General features: G+C 32.6%; 4 protein-coding genes and 1 pseudogene across 4 annotated transcripts; 1 reads left to right on the top strand and 4 right to left on the bottom strand.

Annotated features, from left to right (window-relative positions):
- Positions 1-2,505: 2,505 nt before the first annotated feature.
- On the bottom strand, positions 2,506-3,429 carry LOC114397750 (senescence associated gene 20-like). Its single transcript, XM_028359940.1, has one exon. The coding sequence runs from the start codon at positions 3,140-3,142 to the stop codon at positions 2,819-2,821; it is 324 nt and encodes a 107-aa protein (XP_028215741.1). The 5' UTR covers positions 3,143-3,429; the 3' UTR covers positions 2,506-2,818.
- Positions 3,430-7,141: 3,712 nt separating this feature from the next.
- Positions 7,142-9,473, bottom strand: LOC114395772 (annotated as a pseudogene).
- A 1,246-nt stretch (positions 9,474-10,719) lies between these two features.
- Positions 10,720-15,352, bottom strand: LOC114396807 (alpha-soluble NSF attachment protein 2-like). The gene is made up of 9 exons (XM_028358980.1): positions 15,018-15,352; positions 14,550-14,599; positions 14,371-14,443; positions 13,751-13,830; positions 13,425-13,576; positions 12,662-12,821; positions 12,530-12,577; positions 12,229-12,309; positions 10,720-11,031 (listed from the first exon to the last, which is right to left on the bottom strand). The coding sequence occupies exons 1-9, from the start codon at positions 15,160-15,162 to the stop codon at positions 10,951-10,953; spliced, it is 870 nt and encodes a 289-aa protein (XP_028214781.1). The 5' UTR covers positions 15,163-15,352; the 3' UTR covers positions 10,720-10,950.
- Positions 15,353-16,723: 1,371 nt separating this feature from the next.
- Positions 16,724-19,519, top strand: LOC114396678 (amino acid transporter AVT6C-like). Its single transcript, XM_028358772.1, has 5 exons — positions 16,724-17,247; positions 18,015-18,167; positions 18,281-18,484; positions 18,567-19,032; positions 19,142-19,519. Exons 1-5 carry the CDS (start codon positions 16,887-16,889, stop codon positions 19,266-19,268), a joined length of 1,311 nt encoding a protein of 436 aa, XP_028214573.1. The 5' UTR covers positions 16,724-16,886; the 3' UTR covers positions 19,269-19,519.
- A 2,567-nt stretch (positions 19,520-22,086) lies between these two features.
- On the bottom strand, positions 22,087-24,916 carry LOC114395115. The gene is made up of 6 exons (XM_028356821.1): positions 24,801-24,916; positions 24,547-24,613; positions 24,114-24,221; positions 23,915-24,013; positions 23,114-23,239; positions 22,087-22,612 (listed from the first exon to the last, which is right to left on the bottom strand). Exons 1-6 carry the CDS (start codon positions 24,828-24,830, stop codon positions 22,467-22,469), a joined length of 576 nt encoding a protein of 191 aa, XP_028212622.1. The 5' UTR covers positions 24,831-24,916; the 3' UTR covers positions 22,087-22,466.

The following is a 24,916-nucleotide window of genomic DNA, read 5'->3' as shown; positions in this document are numbered from 1 at the left end:
TTTATCTTGTTATCTTTGTACTAGTGAGTATGTGGTGTGGACTCTACTAGACATAGTGAAAAGAGAAAAACAAAACCACCTATTTTTTTTCCTGACGGAATAATGAGGCTTGTAATCCATTTGTTTGTGTCTTTCTGTCTGAACTCAAATTCCAATAAATAAGTTACGTCTTGGATTTGCGAAGTCATCCATAAGAGACGGTGAATTATTTGTGTCTTCTTGTTTGAGTTCGAATTGATCAATGAATAACCAGTGCCGGATTTGTGGTTTGGTGTCTGATGCAAGGAGATAGATGTTAAATTGTTGTGTTGTATAGGAAAATTTGACCCTTTGCTTCTTTTTTGAAACAATATAATTATAATTCCATTCACAGATACATTTATTATTTTCTGCTGTAACTTTTTTTTAATCTTTTATCTAGTCAAAGTATCAAACAAATGTATAAAACAAAGAGCCGCAGCTTTTGTTCATGCACACTAATCAGTAAACACAATTATCCCGAAGGAATAAAATCCTGCTCTGCATGGAGTTTAATTATTTTATTTAGCACGCTCCAAAATAAAACTATAAATTAAGCTATACTTAATTGAGTTCCAGATCATGCATCCACCTAAATTATTAAGTTTAAAAGGGACACGCACATGGGTGTTTTTAATTTATAGTTCCTTCCTAAGATGTAAAAGAATATATAAAAACGTGACAATATGAGAGGGAAAAACAAAGATATCAATGGATGCCCCTATCTGGCTGGTTATGTGTAATTAGCACTTAACATAGAGATTCTCTTCTCTTTTGTTCCTAAACATGTAGCAAAATGAATGCACATAGTACAGTGAATATCTTGAGTCCACGAATCCTGGTCTGACAAATGGGTCCTAGAAGAAAAAAGAAATGGTGGTGGCTGATTCTACCGCGACCGTGGGAAAGTGACCAATCATCTAACAAAAAACAAGACCATGCGTTACGATGCGATGCATGTGATTATTGCAATTTAAAAGGAAGTGAAGAGGTTTATGTTGTATTAGCCCAAGACATGGTGGACCTTACTCCAGCTTCCTGTTAGCTGTGCCTCCACGTATTCTAGAAAAGTCGTATATATATTTCTTAAAAATAATTTTTTGCCCCTAAAAGATTTTTCATAAAAACTCTAATTATCATTATTATACATCCTACATATTTACCAAAAAGTCAATTGGTAGTGATATCAAATTTTTTAATCTCTTTAAACAAGGTGTTGGATCTTAATCTTCTTTTTAAACAAGAGATTTAAGTTCTGTAAATAAAAAAATATAATTAATAAGAAATATTTCAACAAAAATAATCAATTAAATTTTTTAACAAAAATTAATTAATAATAACAAAATTAATAGATATTTCAGACCAATATTAGAGGACAAAACAAAAACAGATGCATTCTACTTATTTTTAGTAGCTGAGCTTACAAAGATGATATTTGAAATTTGATTCAAGTTGCCAAATTCAATTGGTTTATTGGTTAGACAATATACCAGGCGCATCTCTACCTCAATTCCGATTACACCATTGACATAATCTCTTAGACCAATTAAATCATAATTTAGGGTTGTTGGCAATTTGATAAATAGACAATACACGCACGAATTGAAACAACTTATTAGAAGTTTTGATGTAATGTAAAAGGGTATTGTATTGTTTATGCCCTAAAATTGAGTCTTTTCAATCAAGTATGCACCAAGCAACGAGCATATGTAAAGCGCAACATCACATCATATAGTAGAACCAAATTTATCTTTCACTTTCTTAAATTATTGAAGAGGAATTTTGCTAATCCCTCTTTCAGTTGCATCCCTTTTGGAATTTTCCTGAAGGATCTTAGCCCCACCACTTCCAAAAAGTTAAAAAAATGAGTCTAACATTTTCTGTTCGTGACTTAGAATTATTGTAATTACCAAAATTATATAATTCTTATTATTTAATTTAATTGTTTGGATCGATTATTTTCCCTTAAATTAAAGAAAAAGAGAAAAAGAGAAAGACATATGTGCAAAATGGTCTCTCTCAAACTTTATACAAATTATTGAAGATAGAAAATAAAATAAAATAAATCCTTATATCCAAATGTCGGAATTATGCTAACTAAAATGACACATGATCCGCGAGGAATTAGTACCAAAAAGTTATGTAATAATCTTATATCCATATTTGGATTTAATGCAAGTAAAAAATCCTTATTTTTCTGGATTTGGTTCATGTAAAATGAGGAAATGACATTTTAGAGGATAAAATATAATAATAACTATCAATTACGAAATTAATAATTGAAATTGTCATCAAATTTAGTTTTTTTGTTCTCTAAAATACAAATCCTCATTTTAGAGAAAGCAAATGTTTTTTTAGTATATAGAAGAGAAGGAGATGACTTGGATCATCTGGGTGTCCAAGAGCAGTTAGATTTAAAAATCACATTACCCAATTAATTAACTTGGAACAATGAGAAGACAAAGACGAAATAGAATATTTGGCATCATCACAACCCAACTCTTAAAAGCATAGTCCATAGATATTCTTATTGCATCATCATCAACACTCCAAATAACAAAAGAAAGATACAACCACCTGAATACGCCCATAGTGGTGAAAAACACACAAGCAAACAAAACAAACCACACCAATAACAACAAAGCTCTCACATCTCCCTAACCTCCAATACTAACACAAAGTATCAATGTTCCCTGAAACCGATCGATCCAGTCACCGCCACGTGCACAAGTCCCTTATTTAATTATTATAGCAACGGCAACACGTGACCTCGTCCTTCCCTAATTACTTATTTTATATTTTATATTGCGAGAACCAAACCGGGGACGGATTTCCCGACCCGACCGGAGACGCTGCTCTCCCAGACGCAGGGCAAACGGCCGGCGCCGGATCTGGCCGGAACAATCTCGCCGGAATCGTGGATGCGAGTGACGGTGAGGGCGGTGTTGAAGTACTCTCTGATTTGAGTGATCATCCCATCAGTGACGGTCCAGGCGTGGACCCAGGCAATGTTGCGGGCGGAGTCGCAGCCCTCGACGATGACGGTGGAGCCGAAGGCGGCGATGGACTGCGGAACGAATCGGAAGGAGTTGTCGGCGGCGGAGTCGCCGGTGAGCATGCGCATCAAAAACTGGTGAGAGGGCGGACCATGGAACCACCACTCGAGATCGGCGGCGACGATCTTGACGACGGCGTTGGAGTCGCCGGAGTTTAGGGCGTCATACAGTGCAACCACCAGCCGCGTGTTGCTGGAATCAGCGTCCGAGCCACTTGCCTGAGAGTTAGCCAGTTCGAGAAAGAGGTTCCGCGTTGCGGTGGAAAACTAAATCAAAATTAAGCGATTCGAGATTTTCAAGTAACCAAACCAAACCAAACAATGCCTTGTTGGAGTTGTGTCTTAAAATGGGAAGGAAGAGGGGTTTATATAGGAATTCCGCACCGGGAAGCTTGCGATCGGGTGCGGGCGGTACTAGTTTGAATATTTTTTGATTTGATGACGTGTTGGGTTTTGATTGGGCGATGGAATAGAAGTAGAGTAAGATGGAAATAGTAGGCGGGTTTTAAATGTTGCAACGTCATGAGTGTTCAAATTGATGATAGTAGTCAAGCCTACTTTTTTGACTTAATTTGAGTTTTGAAGGACTTCACTGATGTGTGAAGGAGTTTGACCAAAAATATGTGGATCGGATATTCTCTTCACCTTTAATATTCTTATTATGCAGAAATAAGTATTTGTCCACGTTAAAGAATTGAAAGCACACTTAATAATAATAAATACGATTAATTTCAAATAAATATTAAGTAATTTTTAATATAATATTTATCTCTTTAATTAACAATTAATTTATTCTTTCTATATATTATTTTCACTGAATATTTATTAAGAATAATTTTAAAAAATATATTTAATATAACATTAATTTTGTAAAATAATATCTAGTTTTGAACAATTTTTTTCTTTTTAAAATATCATATAATTTGAAACGGAGGAGGAAATAGTAACATTTTGATACCTTGGTAATTCTAAAATATGTTGTTTTGTAAATTTTGATTTTATCATTTATTAATGATTGATACTACATTTTTAGTTTCTTTTACTGGATACAATTTGTTATATCATTAATTTTTTAGTCAATTAAATTATTATTCATTACAATACTATGATTGACATATTTTTAGTTATATCATTAATAAATATTCTTCAATAAAAGTATATTTTTATTTCCTTCATATTTAAGGTAAAATAATAAATAAAAAACATATTTTTTATACATGATCATATGTTCAAACCTTGTTGCTATCTTTTCTTTTTTTATAAAAAAAAAGTGATAAGTGAAAGCATGTATATACAAATGCGTTCGCTTGTCTTTGTTTTTTGGTTACTTAGTTGCATTAAGTCTTTAACGGGTTTAGCTTAACTACAATCCACAAGGTAAGCTAGGTAGAACCATAGTAGGTATTACAAGTTTTGGCAATTTAGACTTTTCAGTTTTCACTCCCAAAAACAATGTTTTTTTTTTTTTTTGTCTTAGTGCTAATTAATGTGGGAAAAGAATATTGCAAAATTACGTAACCTTTTTTTTTTTCGATAACTCACGTAAACCAATATGTAATAAATAATAGGATTTAGTGATCTAATAAATTTCACTTAAATTTTGCTTAATATTAAAAATGAGTTAGAAAATTACTTCAATTATAGCCTATTTTGCTTAATATGAAACAATTTATTATCAAATTTTATGGCAAGTGTATAAAACAATAATGAGAAAATAGGTTATACGTTGATAATGTACATAATTTTCCAAGGTCATTTAACTGAAAAAATGTAAAGACGCCGTTCATAATACTCTATATTTTTAAAGTGACATATATATAATAAAAAAAAAAAGTTAATTACAAATGTAGTTGTATCTTGTACGCAATTAGATGTATTGCAGGAAACAAGGGAAAACGATTTAAATTAAAAAAAAAAGTTAATCTGTTTCCATTTCTTCGTAAAAAAAAAAAAGATGCATTGCAGGAAACAAGGCAAAAAGAAATTTAAATTAAAAAAAGATAATCTGTTTCCATTCATTCGTAAAAAAAGCAAAAATGAATTTTCACACCATCTATGCATCTCAACGAACAACACCAACAAGAAGCGCAAAGTTAGCTACTGTTTGGTTCTCTGGGTCGGAAAGCACTTCTGTCTATTCATTCTTTTCGGATTCAACTGACGGCACCGACTAAGATTCCAAACAAAAACCATCATCATAATAATAATGATTAAAAATTTAAGAAAAAAGAAAGCATGCTTATTTTATCAACTTATAATTCAAATTTCTTTTATGACTAACTCATATTTCAAATGGTACCATATAAGAAAAAGGAGGTTTCGCGTATAATTATTCAGCATATCATTTTCTCAAAAAGAAAAAATGAATGATAACGAGTTAATACACATAAGAGTGAACCCATATCTAGATCTACCAGATGACTGGATCAATCCAAACTAAATGGAAGAGAAAAATATGAGTTAATTTTAATCATCGGTCAGGTTCAAATTTAAAAATTACAAACTCAATAAATTAAAATCTCTGAGATTTTATATATTAATTATTGGCAAAATTCTCATATTGACAGTAAAATTTAAATAATTTGATGATTATGTATTGATTTTAGATTGTCATATAATTATGAATCATTACTTATATGATTTTAAATATAATTATTATAAAAATTAATAAATTTAATATATAATGATTGTGCTTAAATGACATGTAATTTCACTACTAACTCTTTCTCAAATTTAAATTCAAATGACATAGTAACAATAGCAACTGTTCTAATATGGAATGCAATCAATCCGAATCACATAAGACATAAGCATGGTCTATCATATCCACTGTACTATTTTATCAGTATGTGTAATGTATTGTATTGTTTTGGATGGCAATTGCCATTTGCCAATGCTCCAAATAAGCACTCCCCCAGAAGCAACTCTCCACTACTCTACAGTCCCATACCATAAACATGCTATTCATCTATGGAAAAGCTCCTCAATGAGTCATGGAATTACACTAGACACAATGCATCAATGTAGCTACTATTTAGGTGTCACTGTCAGTGTGTCACTATCTATTTCGTCTTATGTTTCACTTCAAAGGTGGCAAGTTTGCAAAGAAAAAAAGATCTGAAACTCCAATTTCCTTGTATTTAAAATGGTCACATAAATAGCATTTTGTTTGACTTTTGTATATTTTTTAGGTTTGGGGAGTAAGTGGATTATATTGCTTGCTGAGTCAGGGTATTAAAAACACTAAAGAGTGGTCTGTGGATAGGGCATCATTTATAGAGTGTCGATGGTTTTAATGTTAAACAATTTTTCTTTAGTTTCTCACATGTATTTTTTTTAAAGGTAATTCTATTTTAAATATGACCGGATATTAAATTTAGACAAATTTCACAGTAGAACTAACTCTTTTCTGTTAAACCCAACTTCATATGCTTTTCTTTTTGGTACTAAGGGAAGTATGGCCCCAACTTCATTGGTAATGCTTTTTTTTTTTTTTTAACGTTCATTGGTAATGCTAATCATATACTCTTTTGTTTATACTTTATAGTATTTTAGCAAAGAAAATTGGATTGTGTGCCGTGACACGTCGACCATTTATGTTGTTGGGTATCTACATTATATTAATGTCTTACTTATTTTTTTTATTTTTATAATTTGTTTGAGTAAACCTTCATTTTAGTATAAGTATTAATGGCTTAATTTTTTTATTGCATAAAAATCTTCACTTTGTTTGTTGATGTGTAAGGTATTATAAAATATTATTCTTTTTAATTTTTTATACCAATAAAAATGAAATGAGAAAAACTAAATTATATTTTATTATATGACAACATATCAAATTAGAAATTAAAGTAAAAGTTTTAGAGAATTAGATATTAAAATGAAATACACATTTTTAAGAATCAAAGTTCGAGGCTTATTTCTTCTTCTTTTTCTTGAATTTGTTCAATAAAGACAATAAATATCTCCAGCTCATACATGAGTGTTCAGTGTCAATGTCCAAGGAATTCAGTGACGCTGATGCTGATATATGCACAGAAATATATTGAGATTCATAAAAGATGATAAGACAGAGTTAATGTCTATAGTATTTTGATATTATTTTTGTGCATATAAGGGGTTCATTGTTCCATCTTGACCTCTTTCACAATTGTCTTCATTCAAAGTTGATAGCATCTTATCTGGACTGTAATATCCCTTTAAGACATTGCTTGAATTTGGAGAACTAGATGTTTTCATCATATAAGGGGAAGAGTTGCTAGTGCTACCCAGAGGAGAACTTGTGCCAGATCTGGTTGACACTACATCTTCACGAGCCAAAGGTGAAATTGATGGTTGATCACTAGTATCAGTTTCTTTCCTTGAGAATTTATCTTCTACAAGATCATAGTTATTCCTGGTACGCGCTTCTTGAGCGAGAGAGCACCAGCAACAGGGTAGCCAAAGTGTGCAATCAGAAGCTGAAGGTTTGCCAAAACAGAAGTCATAGGCTGGTAAATTGAACCTCTTTCTCATTTGGATCCTCCAAAATCCACCATACAATAAACCAAGAAAACAAAGAATGATTCCAACAGCTGCTAGAGCCTGCCTAACATTGTCATCATCTATGTTAACGGAAGCCAAAAGAAAAATCCAGAAAGGAGCCATACAGAACAGCATAAAAATGGCAATGTGAACATACATGTTTCCAAAGCCAAGCCTCTTCATATTCCACCCAAGCACACAAAAGGTGCAGAAAAGTGAGAGATATGCTAAGGAAATATCGTTCCAAATGTCAAGTATTCCTCCACTCCACTTTGGTCTATTTTCAACAACCCTTTGTTGATCTTTGGATGCAAATGAATATTTCTTCTCAGTTGGTTTCTCTCTCAGCTGCTCTTTCCCTTGAGAAGCTGTAATTTGAACCTGTGCTTCTTCATCCATCTCACAATCATAGTCCTTCCCAAGTGGGCTAAGAATGGTGTACAAACCAGCAATTGCAGGAGCAGCAATTGCAAAAGATATGCATATTCCAACTCCAATGGCAGGTCTCTCGGACCTTTTATACCCTAAGTTTAGACCACAAAGTGCATATTGAGCAAAACAGTTAACATGAAGGAGAATGACAACTACCATCATATGTGTCCACTCATGGGGCTTGTAAGTGACATTCTTGCAATATACCTTCCTAAGGCTAGAGATGTCATTTGGTCTTCATCTGGTCAGAAGAACAAGGTGGTAGAATCTCTTAGGGTGTTGGTACAAACACATGAGTGTAAACACTGCATTGAGTATTTGGTTGTTTACTTCAAACCATGCATTTCTCTTAGACTTTCTTGGTAGCACACCATTCAACATGCCTGTCATGACAAGGAACAGAATAGCACCCGAAACCGCGACACAAATGATCCACACAAAAAGGGCCATGTTCACTGGATTTCTAATCCATTCCATGCACATTTTCTTGACTGAAGCCCAGTCAAGTTTCTGAGCAAACATGCCACTGAAACGTGATCTTAGGCTCTTTGAACGAGGAGAAGGCACAGATATAGAAACCTGGTCTCTCTCAGTAGCAAGCCTTTTGAATTTGGCAGATGCAGAACCAAATTTAAGAAAGTTTATCCTATTAGTAACAGAAGAACTTATTAAGGTTCCCTGAAGCCTTCTCTGAGGATCTTCACTGTTCAGATATGATTTTTGAGTTGCTGAAATATCCATAGATGCAAACTCATTCACTTTACTCCCGTTAGATTTCTCAATTTCATCATTGGGATTCACAATCCCATCATCAACCGAAACCATTCTGATAAAAAACTGAGCTTTCTCGATCAAATCAGAACCGTATCATCAATGATATAGGTACAGAAAAATACTGCGAAGAAGACATGAAGAAACTATGCCAAGGTTACAAGTCTGTAGCAAATTTTCTATTTCTATGCATCCATATAAGCACCGGGGAAAGTATCAAAGCAAATAAATAAAAAAATAAAGACAGAGAATTGAGCTATGGTGAGTGGTGACGGTGTTCATATGCTTAATAAACAATTTTAAAACTAGAAATGAAAACCCAGAATCTATTTCTATTTTTCTAATAATTCAACAAAATTCAGTTCTCAGAACAGTGACAGATGCAAAGTCAGAATGTAGGAACAAGAAAAGAAATCTGAGAATAATAGCATTAAATTTTGAAGACCCGATAAGGTGGTGGTGAAAATTAGACATACCAATTAATTAGCTGACTCATGACGGCCGGGGAAGTGTGATTTCCTCACAGAGTTATGTTTGATTGATAAAATTTCAGAAACAAAGAAAAGAAAAATGGTTTGGAATCAAAAGTCTAAGCGCTAATACAAAGGAAAAAGTTACAAAAAAGAGGCACACTGACACGCACTCATACACTTGGCGAAACAAGAATGAATCCACGTACTCGCAGTCGCAGGTAACAATGCAGTCAAACAATGAGCGGTGATTAAGATTTTCTGTCTCTTTAACATCCAAATATGACTACTGGTTACCGGCTGCCACCGGCCAGAAAAAGTGAAGCCGAAGAAGGAAGCACTGAATACATGCAAAATTCATTTTGTGGGACAAAAAACTACTACGTAAGAAAGAAGATCAAAAGTTAAAGCAATTTATCAAATGTCGACCATCATCTCTCTTTTATTTCCAAGCACGAGTATAAGGTCACGCGATTCTTCGTATAATTAGATTATTATGATTAACAAAGTCATACTTTCATCAAGAAAAAAACATATTAATTAGATTAATGATCATACAGTATTTTATTAAAAATAAGTTAAAATGGATTTTTAATCCTTTATTTGTATTTTAAGTTAAATTTTGTTCCTAAAGTGGCAAACCGTAAGAACAAAGATTCTATTTTAGCCTAATGTTAAGAGTAAATTGTTGAAGAAGAAAAAATATTTCTAGTCCTTATATTTTTTGTGAAACATGATGAATCTCTATTTTTAAATTGTTAAATTTAGTTCTCAAACTTTAAAAAATATGTGAATTCAGTCACTTCTAATTTTGAAAAATCATGATTTCTTAATGAATTGAAAATAATTTTTCAGGTTATTAAAAATTTGAGGACCAAGTTTATCAATATAATAAAGTAGGTGAACCTGATTGACAAAAGTATAAAATCTAAAAACACATTTGAAAATAAAAAGTTATTGAGATTGGAAAAGGAATTCCACGATAAGATAATCAAGCAAAAAAGTAAAAAATTGCCGCGTGGTATTTTGCGTTCTCTCTTTTGAATCTTTTCCTTTACAAAAAGTAGAACAGTCTAGGAACGGAAAAAAGAAAAAGAAAGGAAGCTATAGACTTTTCTAGTTCAAAGGTATAATTTGCGGTTGCGGACCGTCCATTCATTACACGACTTTTTTAACACCCAGTTTGTTACTATATTTTTTGTTTGTCTTGTAATAAGAAATACCCTACCTTGATATGTTCCATCCTTCTTTACCAGGTAGGTATTTAATGTCGGTCAAAATAAGCAAAAATCATACAGAAACGCCTTATTTTCAAATTTCAACTCTCGATAAAATATGCTATCATATACTTATCAATAAATTGTGATGGTTAATTCTTTCTGTTTTTATGGATTATCCGCATAAAGTAACATGGATTAGTATTGCTAACAGGTTAGCATAAACCTGGTGTAAAACAAGTATAGATAGTAATTCAATTCATAATAATGTAGATAAGATCAGACTCCAGCAACCTCATTAAAAACTCATTTTTTGAATTCAGTCAGACCAATTCAATTAAAACCAAAGCAGGTACACTCTGTAAGTGGATGTGTAAGACGAACAACTGGACAGACACACATAGTAGTACAATGTAAATCATCAAACAATAGGTCCAACCACCAGGAATATTAAAGGTACAATTCAAGTAAGATCATCCTCCTCAAGTTCTTTGGCTTTCAGCTTTTCCTTCACCCTTAAGAGAAGTGTGGTCTTCCAAGAATCCTGCACAAGCACACAGACAATGTTGATTAGATACAGACATTTTTAATAAATTGCACTGTGAAACTAATTGAGAAAAGTTAGAAAGTACTTATAGGTAAGCTATTCTAAATGACTCCCCCTAAATTAATGACATTCATAAACTCATCCAGACCAGTTAAATACGTTATGTCCAGGGCATACAAGGGAGCACAATATCTAGTATTCCCTCCGTTCCAAAACAAGTGTTGCATTTGAAAGAAAAAAGTTGTCCCAAAATAAGTATCATGTTAGCTTTTCAATGTAATATTAATTGCTTTTTTACACTAACACCCCTAATAAGTGTCAATTTAGTTTTTCAGTATAATATTAATACTAAGGTTAGTTTTGTAAAATTACTAATTTCTTTCATATATATTAGCTTTTCTTGGTCTTGTAAAACAATATACTTATTTTGAAACAGAGAGAGTATTTTGGAAGCAATGATTGATTAGAAATTTGAAATTACATATTTAGTTGGAAAAAAAAAACAAAGGATACATATTTATCGTTGTAGGAAAAGAACCAGGTACATGAGTGAAGAAAACGCATGACCAACAAGAATAGATGCTCAAAAACACTAAAAAAAATTGGAAGGATAACAATTAACAAGGCTGTGTATCATCAAGATTCAATGTGTATGAGTGAAACACAGACAAAAGAAACAAATTATAATTTTGCCTTGGTTTAATTTCACGTATTCAACAGGCAATCGAAACCACCTGCTAAAATGTTTGTCCAACCCACTAAGCAGCTCACAATTTGTAGAATTTGATGACACGTACAACAAATGTTAAGTTGAACCGTTTATTATGGCAAAAAACAACAAATGTTAATCCTACTAAATTTGGTGACACGTGTACTTATTATTTTAGCATTCCAAACAAGACACCTTTGTAAGCAAAAAAATTAATTTTACACAGTGATTAAGTGACAAAACACGGAAATTACACTCTAGGTAATCAAATAGAACTTAAATTTCAGGGGGAAATTTCAATCAGGTTTAAGTTAAGGAAAATATTTTTTTAAAATTACACATTTAATTACTGTGAAAATTGAGAATTAAGTTGTGAAAGGTTATGATTATTCTGTTATAAAATGTGGATAAAAAATACAAGTGGAATTTTTTTTTTTGTTAAACACCACTAGAAGTTATCCTATTTAACAACTTTTGGAGCTTACCAGAGGGGTCATACTATCAAATTCCTTGACAACATCAGTAAACTTTGCAACATCTTCTTCATCAATTGCAGCAGCAATGTCCTATCCACCAGGATTAAAAAAAAATGTCAGTTTCATCTGGCAAATGTATGAGTAAATCAGCAAACAAAGTAGTAACAGGGCTATCACAATGCTATGATAAATACAAAAATATAATAAAACATTATGACCCAGGAGACAGCTACAAAGAAGTTCAAATATTCTAATCCAATTTACTTGGTCATAAAAAATTCATAACGAAATTTCAAAACCAGTGACCTACCGCCAACAATCTATATTCACGTGTTCCTGAAAATGTTGGATCCAGTTCCTGCAAAATAAAAACATATCTAAATAATTTAGCAACAAATAAGCTGTCCAGTCTCCAGAAGTGAACTATTGAAAAAACTTAGACCTGATATCGTTCTAATGCATTGGTTATAGCAACAACGTCCTCTTTACAGAGTTGGCAGATGCCAGCATTAAGAAGGTGTCCTTTAACTCCATACTTCAGCAAATTATTGTTGAGGGATTGGCGAGCTATCTCTTCATAAATGTCAATCGACTTCTGATATCTGAAGAAGAGTTATCATAACATAGAAACAGTTAAAGTTCAATTTAACATAAAAATAAATAAATAAATAAAACTCTGATAAAGTTCCTTCCATGTAAAAAATAAAGTTTTGGATTTCTTTAGCAGTTCATGCTCTAACTAGAAGTTCACAGAAGAAATTACTAACCAATTAAAGAATAAATCCAAATTGAAGAAATATTAATCAAATCATCGACATGATAAAAGAGATAATATATGCAGAAAGTACAGTAACACGTAACCAATACCAAATGCAGCAATGGACTGACTTTTATTCACACCATGTACACAAGTCATCATATTATGGATTGTGGAAAAAAAATATGCTAGATTTCCATTGAGATCATAATAGACCATACATCCATACCAATAACAACTCAGTGTCAAACAACCTACACTGACCTAAGCTAATGTTAACCTGAGGAGAGTGGGTTAGAGAAAGGGTACTGAACAAAATAAAGGCCAGAAAGAAAGTTCTCAGAAGAAATTACTAACCAATTAAAGAATAAACCCAAGTTGAAGAAATATTGATCAATTCATCAGCATAATAAAAGAGATAATATATGCAGAAAGGACAATATCTTACTGTTCTAGCTGAGCAGCAAACTGGGCAACTTTTTGTTTGCATTGGTTCGCAGAAGTTGTCACTTCTTCATTTTGAAAAAAATCAGCTGATTTTTCATAGTAAACAAGAGCCTGCTCAATATTCTGTTCACCCTCGTACAATTCAGCAATTTCCTGTGTATAAAATAGTGAACCCAGTTAAAACATGTTAATAGGGATTCAGATAACTTAGTATACTTCAACGCATTTTATTACAGGATCAATATCTAAAATCTGGGATATGGGCAAGAGAATAAATTAAAAATCATACCCAGGAGAAGAGATATCAATATCATAAACATAATATACCTTTAAATATCTAGCAGCCATAGAGAGTCTTCCAATGTCACAGAAAAGATTTACAGCTCGGTCTAAGCAAGATACAGACTCTGTATTCAAAGAAAGAAAAGGTAACTTTAATTGTCTTAGTTCTTCCTAATGCAAGTGGGACATACTAAGACAAGCAAGACAGCAAAATAATTTGCTCCTGCTTAGGGATATGATCATGAGTTCCAATCTAATAATAGTCAGCAAATAACAAATCAAAATAAGGCTATGACATACAGACAGCCATAAAAAGAAAGCAATCAGATGGAAGCAACTTATGCAAGCACAAATTAACTTCAATTTCTGACTTAAACTAATCCAAATAAAAGACTGAACCCCTACTTAGACCTTATCGATATGAAGCCCAGTATTTGATTTACACATATGTAAAGATTAAACAAAGAGATTTGCTTTATATAATTTGTTCATGCAAAAAGGTAACAATTGTTTTATATGATTTACATTAAAGTTATACAGAGAAACATTGAGGCTAAAAGGAATTGGCCTTGCTGCATGGAAGCAAGAGCAGCATTTAAAGCACAAATCATAAATGAGAAAGTATTGTAGTGCATGTAGTGGTAACAACTGAGACACATGCATACCGTTTATATTAGTCTTTTTGTAGCAATGTGCAGCATCGACATGGGCCTGTGCAGCTTCATGCTTGCTTTCCAACTAAATGGAAACAGAACACAACAATGTCATTGCAGGCTCAATAGAGAACTAAAGGATGCAAAAGAGATTCAGCCCACTCCAAAACCCCAAGTCTGATGAATGTTACCTTCAAATGACAACTTGCCAACTTCAGGTATGTCGCTCCAGCCTTGTCCCCTAAAATGCCACATAGATCAAATCAAGAACAATAAACAGAACTATTCCAACATCAATTTCAAAGTTCGTCGCTTTCAACAAAATAAAGAGATTAGTCGTCAAATTGAAAGTGAGCGCAGTCACAAACAACACAGAGTTGATTGTCGTACTTCTTCCACAATTCTAATTTATATGCTAGTAATTGTTCCAAAAAACAAAAATCAGGCAAAAAATATTTTCCAGTAAAATCAGATTAAAACTATACTTCAATTAATCGGGAAATCGGACACCTCAAAACTCAACACACTCGTCGATTGAAGTAATAACAATAAAATAACAACAATAGAAGAGAATAATAATTATGATTTATGACACTAAATCAACATTTTGAGGAGACACGAAATGGAATTTAAAAAAAGTAGAGAGAAAGAGGAAAAACATGATTTGGCGAGCTTGAAGCAATTGGCGGCTTTATCGAAGAGATCGGCGGCATCTTCATACTTGGAGCCAAACAAGCCCCAACCGCTGAGCTTCTTCTCAGCCTTTTTCTCGAATTCCTCTCCCTTCGATAACTGATCGGCCATTTTCCTCCGATCGAAACAAAGCAATTGAAGATGGATTGATTGATCGAATTCAGTGCGTTGCAGGAACAAGAAGAAGAAGAAGAAGAAGATTCATAAGCGAAGGAGCAAAAAGATATTAATTAGACTGTGTTGACGACCAAGTCCAAATCCAAAACCCGCAAATTCAGAATTGCGTAACAAGAAGGATTGTCCATTTCCGATTTTCTGGATAATTATTTATTTCCTCACTCAGTCTTGGGCCGCTTCACGCTTTCAGTTTGGGCCTCACCTTCTTGGGCTCCTTTGGCATTTTTTCAATAGTGATACTTGCAACATAATTCATTGTTTTTCGACTAAAAATAATTTTATATTCAAATCATGTTTTATATTTTTATAACTAGCATTGGCCTTCCTCCAATGCAAGGTTTTTTAACGAAAAAACAAACCGAGAAAAAAATAGCAATTATGTGAATAAAAAATAAATTGACAAACTATTGATTACTTTAATAACATATTCATATATTCGTATTAATAATTATATATCTAAAAATAATTTCATCAATGTTCTGTAAATAGTGTTTGTTATGTAAATATTACTTTTCGCAAACATTTTTTTATTTATAAATATATTTACATACCAAAAAATTATACAAACTTTAAGGGAATTTTTTAAGGTATATTTTACATTCTCAAAAAAAATAACAAGACTAAGATTTATTTTTTCTTCCAGAAAAGAAAACGATTAAGAATAAGAGTGTTATTACTCTATAAACTGATAAACCTGTTGTGTAGGAATTTAATGTTATTTTTACTCGAAGAAAGATTAGTTTAATCTACAATAAAACTAAACACTTTTATCAATTCAAATGTTAAATTATAATTATTATTAACTTATTATTTGTGTCATAACATTTTAAAAATTCAAAATGATTACAACGTGGGAAAGAAAACTCACGTGTTAATGTTTGTTTAGAGTTATTATTATTAGTATTTGAACATCCCAATTTATGTTTTTTCTTTTATTTTTTATTGGTCGACCGTATCATCCAATGTAATCTCTGATTTGCATATCTTCTAGTCTTGATTTAAATATTTTGGCTAAAAAGTTTTTTCTTTCACTCTACTACTTACTACCACTGTTATTATTATACAGCCAACTTAACTTTCTAATATTGAATTGAATTAAACGCCTTATTTTTAACTGTTGACTGAAAAGGTGCACTTTAACACTCTTTCAATCATTCCTCCAAATGGTAATAATAGAATGCTAGTATTTAATATTTTTTTCAGTATGAAATAACTTTGATATGAATATTAAATTAAATAAAAATAAAATTTAGACTATTCAAAAAATTTCATATGAATTTCAGTCCATGTTGAAGTAAAAATAGAAAACAACAATTTTTTATTATTATTATTATCATACTCATGTTGAAGTATCTGCAGATTTTATTATTGTTTAATCTCTATTATAAAATCTAGCTAACTATTTTCAATGAAATTTCCTCATTCAACTATATTTCTTTTCATCCTACAAAACTTATAAAATAAAATCTTACTTATTATAACTTCATTTTTTGTTTTCTTAACTTCCCAAATCCACTTGTATCATTTATAAAGAGAGAGGAAGTGAAATTTTCGTGAGAGACAACAAAACAAAAACCATTCAATTCAAAGATAGTAGGCTGCCAGGCACCGCACACCGCCACCGCACTTTCTCCGATCCTCACAATTTTGCCTCCGGCATGTCTCCGGCCGCCGGAGTCAGCGTCCCCCTCCTGGGGGATTCCAAAGGAACGCCGCCGCCGGCTTCCGTCCCCGGCGCGGTGTTCAACGTGGCCACCAGCATAGTCGGCGCCGGAATCATGTCGATTCCGGCGATCATGAAGGTTCTCGGCGTAGTTCCCGCTTTCGCGATGATTCTCGTGGTGGCCGTGCTGGCGGAACTGTCCGTGGACTTCCTGATGCGGTTCACGCACTCCGGCGAAACGACGACGTACGCTGGCGTCATGAGGGAGGCGTTCGGATCGGGTGGAGCATTAGCCGCGCAAGTTTGCGTCATCATCACCAACGTTGGGGGTTTAATTCTCTACCTTATCATCATCGGTAACGTAACGAAACTTTTCCCTTTTTTTTTAATTTCCTTTCTACTGAATTCGTAAAAAAGGAAAAAAAAAAATGTAGATTTTTTCATGTTTTTGGTTTGGTATGCTTGTTCTGAGTTTTGCCGGGTTTTCAGTCAGATTCATTTTGATTGGTGAAATTGTTGCTAATAATAAGTGAAATTTGTTTTTTATTTTTTTTACTATAAATAGAAAGGTTCATTTTTTGAAAAAATATATGTAGTAAGTCGTTTTCTTTAATGTTTGTGTATGGTAATTAATTTAACAAGATAATGGAAATGTAAGGATCGGGATTTCCTACCGCTGGGAATTCACTGTTAAATACAGATTGTATTACTCATAACTTATCTCAATGAATCTAACTTAGGCCTGTTTCGATACAAACTAGAAGTGTTTTTGAGAGTTTTCTACTAAAAATATTAATCTTTTTCCATTAGAGGAGCTCCCAAAAGTTGTCAAATGCACTTCTAACTTTGTATCCAAACATACTCTTAAAATATGTATTCCAAATATAACCTTCGATATTCAATCTAATAGTTCTGATTCATGAAAAAAAAAAAGTGAATGTGGGGAATCTGTTTCCGCAATGCACACCTCAATTTTTGGTCTATGTAATGGGTAGAAGAAAGACAGGAAAAAAAAAAGTGAAATGACAGGAAATAAAGAGAAATATAAGAAGAAAATGTAGTAGAAAGAAGATGAAAGAAAAAAATAGATGTATTTTAATAATTACCTTTTGTTGAACAACAGGAGATGTGCTATCTGGAAAGCAAAATGGAGGGGAAGTGCATTTGGGCATTTTGCAACAGTGGTTTGGAATTCACTGGTGGAATTCCCGGGAATTTGCTTTGCTTTTCACCTTGGTCTTTGTTATGCTTCCATTGGTATTGTACAAACGTGTAGGTGAGTGTTACAATTGAATATTTTGTTATATAACATGCTTTCTTGTGTATTTGGAATTGAAGAGTTTCAGTAACTAACATGGGTTCTTCCTCTTGGTGTTTTGGAATTGGTAGAGTCCTTGAAGTACAGCTCTGCAGTGTCAACTCTTCTTGCAGTGGCATTTGTTGGCATATGTTGTGGGTTGGCTATCACAGCTCTGGTGCAAGGAAAAACACAAACTCCTAGATTGTTTCCTCGGCTAGACTACCAAACCTCATTCTTTGATCTGTTCACTGCAGTTCCTGTTGTTGTCACAGCCTTCACATTTCACTTTAATGGTAATTGGCCTAATGGATTTGCTCATTTTTTTTAAGGGTATGCCTAGAAAATTTCTGTGCTGATGGTTGATTTTACTTTCAGTGCACCCCATTGGGTTTGAGCTTGCCAAGGCATCCCAAATGACAACAGCAGTTCGATTAGCATTATTGCTTTGTGCTGTGATCTACCTTGCAATAGGCTTATTTGGGTACATGTTATTTGGGGATTCAACCCAGTCAGACATTCTCATCAATTTTGACCAGAATGCTGGTTCAGCAGTTGGTTCCTTGCTCAATAGTTTGGTCCGTGTAAGCTATGCCCTCCACATCATGCTGGTGTTTCCTCTCTTGAACTTCTCTTTGAGAACCAACATAGATGAAGTTCTCTTCCCTAAGAAGCCTATGCTAGCCACAGACAACAAAAGATTTATGATCCTCACTCTGGTGCTGCTTGTATTCTCCTACCTTGCAGCTATAGCAATCCCAGATATTTGGTACTTCTTTCAGTTCCTGGGATCCTCATCCGCAGTGTGCCTTGCCTTCATTTTCCCCGGCTCTATTGTTTTAAGGTAATCTAGCATAGACTTATTGACTTCTGATAAAGTAGAGCTCAAGTTGAAAATTGAATTGAATAAATAAATAAATTAGTCTCTTAATTTTCATTGTTTCTGATGACAGGGATGTTAAAGGTATATCAACGAGAAGAGACAAAATTATTGCACTGATAATGATTATACTAGCTGTGGTTACAAGTGTGCTTGCCATTTCCACCAACATATATAATGCTTTTAGTAGCAAGTCATAAATACAAGCTGGTTCTCTCATTTCTCCCCTTCTATTGTTTTTTTTATATGTATAGAAAATTTTATTTGGGGAGAGAGGGTATGGCTGGGGAGATTCTAGAGGCATTTGGTTGCTGTGGCGATTGTGTTACTTTTGTATTTTGGATCCCTTGTTGTTTATTGTAGAATTCATGTCTTGTGGCAGCATTTCTATGTAAAATACCAAATATTAAAGAAATGAAATCAACTTGATGGGGTGACGAAGTTGGGGCCATATCTTACAAGTTTGTGCCGTGCAAGGATACAAATATTGATCAATTGTGGGGCAACTCGTTCTCATTATTGTTAGAATGGCGTATGAAATGCTAATATAATAGCATTTGGTACATAATTCAACCTTTCAAATGATTTACGCGCCTTTCATTATCGTTCGTCTCCATTGCCGTGTCATGGTCATGAAGAAGCCAAGAATAGATTGTGCAATATGCTTATCCAAAACAATAATATTTGGAGCATGACTTATTGGGGTGCAGGAAAGTGATAGAATTAATATATAAATATGGAAAATATAGAGGAAATAAAAAAATGATATCAATACAAAAGTTGGGCAGGTGCAGAATTATTTTATCCACAACCGTGTATTATATTACATAGGGTGCATGTGATAGGATAATGTTTTGTGAACAATGAAATGGAATGATCGAAGATTTTGTTTTTAAAGATGACTGTATTTAAAAAATAAAAATAAAAAAAGAATAAAAGCAATTGTGTAAAACGAGTAATACACAATATTAAATATTTTCGTTCAAATAATAAAATGCATGCTTTGTAACGAGAAAGTGGGCATGGCCGCATTAAAAACAACTACTAAATAGAGACGAAATCATTTAAAGATGTGACGTTGAAAAATTGTAACTAGTCCAAAGTCCAAAAATTGTTTTCTGGCGTTTTTACTAGGGATTTATTTGAACATGTGACGCTGACAGATATGATATGTGGCATTAAAAAATACTCAATCAAACAGTATTGGTGACTTTGGCCTATCGTCTATTAGACAGAGGTGTGTCACGTAAGGAAGTGATTCGTCGCTTTGGCCCTTGTTTCGCCCAACAAAAAAGCACAACACACGGCCACGGGGCACTAATATGTGTCCAGCTACACTAAATTATAGTACACAAGGAATCAATTTATTTCATGAAGAAGTTTTTGTATTTTATTATTGTAATGAGTAGGTATTGATTATTGAATTTCAAAAAAATTAATGATTAAAATGAAGAGGAACTCTTTTAAAATTAATTTAATCACTTCTTTCTATATAAAAGAAATTAACTTACGGTTTATTCAAAAAGTTAGTAGTTAGATAATTAGATTATTTAATTACACCATTCTTATTAAAAAAAAATTTCTTCTTCTGAACTACACTTTCTTGAAAGTTCATATCAAAAATAAAAAAAAGAGATAATAAGTAATAAAACTTTAATTAAATAAAATATAATTTAGGAATATCTCATTAAATAAAGTAACAATAGTTAAATTTTACTTTTATTTGAGACTAATACTCAAAGTATTTTTTGTTTATATTCGAGACAAAAAGAGTAATCAACAATTTTTTTATTAGATTCAAATATAAGCAAATTTTGATTATTTTTATTCTATTTAATGACATTATCTAAAAAATATCTTTCAATTAATTGAGATTTATTTCCAATGACTCTTTTATCCTTCATTTCAAGTTCCAAAGAAGCCTACTGCTCATTGTTAATAGATTTTCAAATATTGTTATTAGATTTTTTTTTTCAGTTTTCCAATTGCTTATGAAATTCATTTTTCATTCAATTTTCATCATGTTAAGGATTTATGTTTTGTTTGAACATTAATTGGATTCATAGTTTAATTTAATGAGACAAATTTTATATCTTTAATTAATAAAAAAAAGGCTCAAAATTGTATCTAAAATAATAAAAAAATGACTGAAGTTTCAAAAGTATAACATTAACTCAAATGTGAGAGTTAAATAACTAGAATGATGTTTTTTTTTTTAAATAAAAGACTAAGTATAAAATGAAGGAAAAGAAATATATTATAACCTATTATTTTAGTATTTTGTTTTAAAATTTTATGTTATTTTGGTGGAAGAAAAAACATGATTTTGCTCCGTTCCTCTTGATCTCGTAGGAAAAGAAGAAAGAAAAAAAAAACAACTAACCCTAATTAACTTGTACTCTAGTAATTTTTACATCCACAGATGGGCTATTTTCCCAAATGGGGTATTTTTAAAACTAAAACATTGAATAGGGATAATTAAAAAAAATGATTATTAGTTTTAAGTTTATCACATGTTAAACAAGCTTTTGTGTCCCAAAAAAAAAAGCTTTCTATCTCCAAATACGCATATTCACCTAGCACTTTGAAAATTCACCAAAAAAGAAAGCTAGCACTTTGAAAAGAGTTACGCGCACAAGTCTTATTAAATTAAATAAAAAATAATATTTTTTTAGTATATTATCTCCACAGAACCACGTTTAGTTAGGCTTGTTAACGTGCTCAATTGAAAAGTAACTCCAAGGGTTAGGGTAGGTGGAGACGTGGAGTAGAGAAAAGTAAGGGCATGTATCTTCTGTTGACTGATTTTTTCTTTCAACGAACATATTTTCCTAAAAAAACATCGAATGAACAAAGGAATACGAACAAAATAGAACGAGCAAGGCGCCAGCTGAACCTAAACAAGAAGCCTGATGATGACATACGGTTGAGAGTTGAGGCATATGTAAATAACAATTAAAGCATCAACCTATAATTACACACATTTTATGACATTATATGATCAATCACATTTGAAAGTTGAGGCTTAAATTTAATCTAGTAGTGTTAACCAAATATACAATTACAGTATCTAAACACTTACAACTTCAATACTAGTTTGTTGTAATCTTTTATCTTCTAAACACATATTTCAAAAAATAAAAATTGACATGCACATAAATCTTTTCCATTTTATTATGATTGACAGAACAATGAGCGACAAATCGCATTTGACAAGTGAAAAAAACTAAAATGACAATAGAACTATAATCTTCCATTAGATTTGGTCAAATGATACACAGTAATTTCAAGTACTCTTCCCCACAAAAGCTTTGGTTGCCAGCTTAATTTCTCATATCATGTTATTTCATGCTCCAACCAACCAAAAACATAAAGCAAAAGGAGGCATGCACCTCAAGTCATGATGGCACATCATATCTGAGATCTTGAAATCTTTTCATCAAGCTCAACTTGAATCCCTCAACTTCTGCATCCTCAAGTGAATTTGGTGCAGACCTAATTACTGAAATGGCCCCAGCATGATGCAAGGATGCAAGAGCTTCATCTATAACATTGAAGTAGCTTATCTCAATCGAAAGAGAACAGAAAAGGCTAGTACTAGCTAGCACTACTAATTTGGTTGTACTGTTGCATATCTTTCAACCTCATAAATATTACTTGAACTGGATTCTTAAAAATCAATATGTTGACAGGGAAAGTAGCAGGTATAGATATTGTTACACATAAGCTTGTGCACGTATAATATGTCCCAAAATTAATGCACAAAACAATTTATGTTCATTTTCATCTTTACAAGCCCATATCTATTGAATAAGGATAACAGAAACTGGAAACATATAAAAGTTTCATATGCTTCTTATCACACTTTGCTCATAAAATTGATTTCCAGCTCAATATTATACAAATAAATTAACAAATTCCATAAGTGGTTGGGCATTTCTGGTTTACTATTTAGAACCACAAAGGTACTAATTGATCACAATAATCTACCTCTCCACCAGCATGATAATAACTATTTAAAAAAATATTAAAATTATGATTTCACCTGATTGTGACAGTGCATCAAGAGCATGCAATGCTTCTTTCCGTGTACGGTCGTCTTTAGCAGTGCTTAACATATTTAAGAGTTCTTGAGCTCCACCCATCTCAACTATCTTCTTCCTTCTTTCATCTTGTGAGCAAAAGTAAGGTAAACAATGTTTAATATAAACAACTTGTGCAGGGACAAAAGATTTTAGAAAGGAATAAATCACCATGTTTTATCCTTAATCAGTGCCATGAGATACCTATACATTGGAACACTATTGATAAATAAGCAATTCTATCAGTGTACAAACTAGCAAATTGCATCAAGGCAATTTGCCTTTTGGAGAATATGCTCTCGGTTGTGTATCACTGCAATATCTGTGCTTGCTGCTTAGTCATGAAAATAGTATAACTGACAACTAGGTAACTCTTTTAGCCGTGACTTCTTAACAAATGCAGCTCAATTAAAAATCTCAATAACTATTTGATTATCAGTTCAAGAGAAAAATTTCAATCTATGACTCTTTTATCCAAGTTCAAAATCTCCCATCAACTCTCCCCTTCAACCAAAATTGTCATTTCAAGAATAAGCTGAGATTAATACTAAATGACTAAATGTCACTAGTGTAAAGCACAAGGATAATGAAAATATGCTTGTTGCAAGAATAGGAATCTGTTCTAGAAAACAACTGCCCTAATATGCAAATGACTAACAATTAATAAACAATTCAATATATATGTCATGTGCCAAAGAAATATGGGTCATAAAACAACAACAGCAAGCAATTAGTGACACAAAGATACAGATAGTAAAACTTACCATCTACTGCAAAACGAGCCAATCTAGAAGCTCCCATCCTTTTGAACAAGGGATCCTTGACACGCAAAAGCGAAACAGACTGTTGCATCAAATTCTCTCCTGAAAATATGAATTTTAACAGCATTGTGAAGCTTGAACTACCCAGAGCAAATGAAGGCTTTGCAAGTTAAAAATTGTTGCAGGGATTTTGCTGATATACCCATATAAGGAAAGAAATGGTATCCTGCTACCCCTGCAGTGACAAAAAATATCGTCTTCAATAGCCATCCAACTTTTCTCTCAGCTTCTTCCTCGATGGTTAGCTCATCTGGAAATCAAAAGAGTTACAAGTGAAGTCACGCAACATAATTGCAGCTCAAACAATGAAACCAAAAATTGAACGAAAAAAGAAAACCATTTTCTTTGTATTTTAGTATTTTACAGTGCAAGATTTTGGCTTGATGATCTAATCCCAGAAATCCCCAAAATCAACATATGTACCTATCATTTACTACTAGAACGTTCAATACAAGTACCTATTTCATTTTTCTCGTTCTCAACAGAATGATTCCATAGCCTGACAAAATTAGTCATAATTTCTTATAATTATTTCTTTCTTTCAAAAGTACCGATAGAAAAAAACAAGGTGATACCTTTACTGTTATATGATGAAAAATTACGAGATCGCAGATTGACCCCAACTTTTCTTCTGCATAAATACTGCAAAAAGGGTTAAAAAAATGAAAAAAGTTAAGAATAAAATGAATCCGCAAATGGGTACTTACTTAAGATCAACATCGATTTCAAATATGAATTGAATTTGAAAATGATTACTTTATTTTCTTCTTTAAATTATAAAGGGTTAAAATTGAACAGAGGCAGAGACAAGGATTAAAGAGAACATTACATTAGAGAACTGAGCTGCTAGGGCGCGCATTTTGCTGAAGCTCACAGCACTCTCTAACTATTCTTCATCGAAATCTAACGAGTGATGACACTACAGGATCCGAACCCGAATGTCTT

The sequence above is a fragment of the Glycine soja genome, chromosome 18, assembly GCF_004193775.1.
Source record: "Glycine soja cultivar W05 chromosome 18, ASM419377v2, whole genome shotgun sequence".
Lineage (NCBI taxonomy): Eukaryota > Viridiplantae > Streptophyta > Magnoliopsida > Fabales > Fabaceae > Glycine > Glycine soja.
This window is presented reverse-complemented; position numbering and strand designations above follow the sequence as displayed.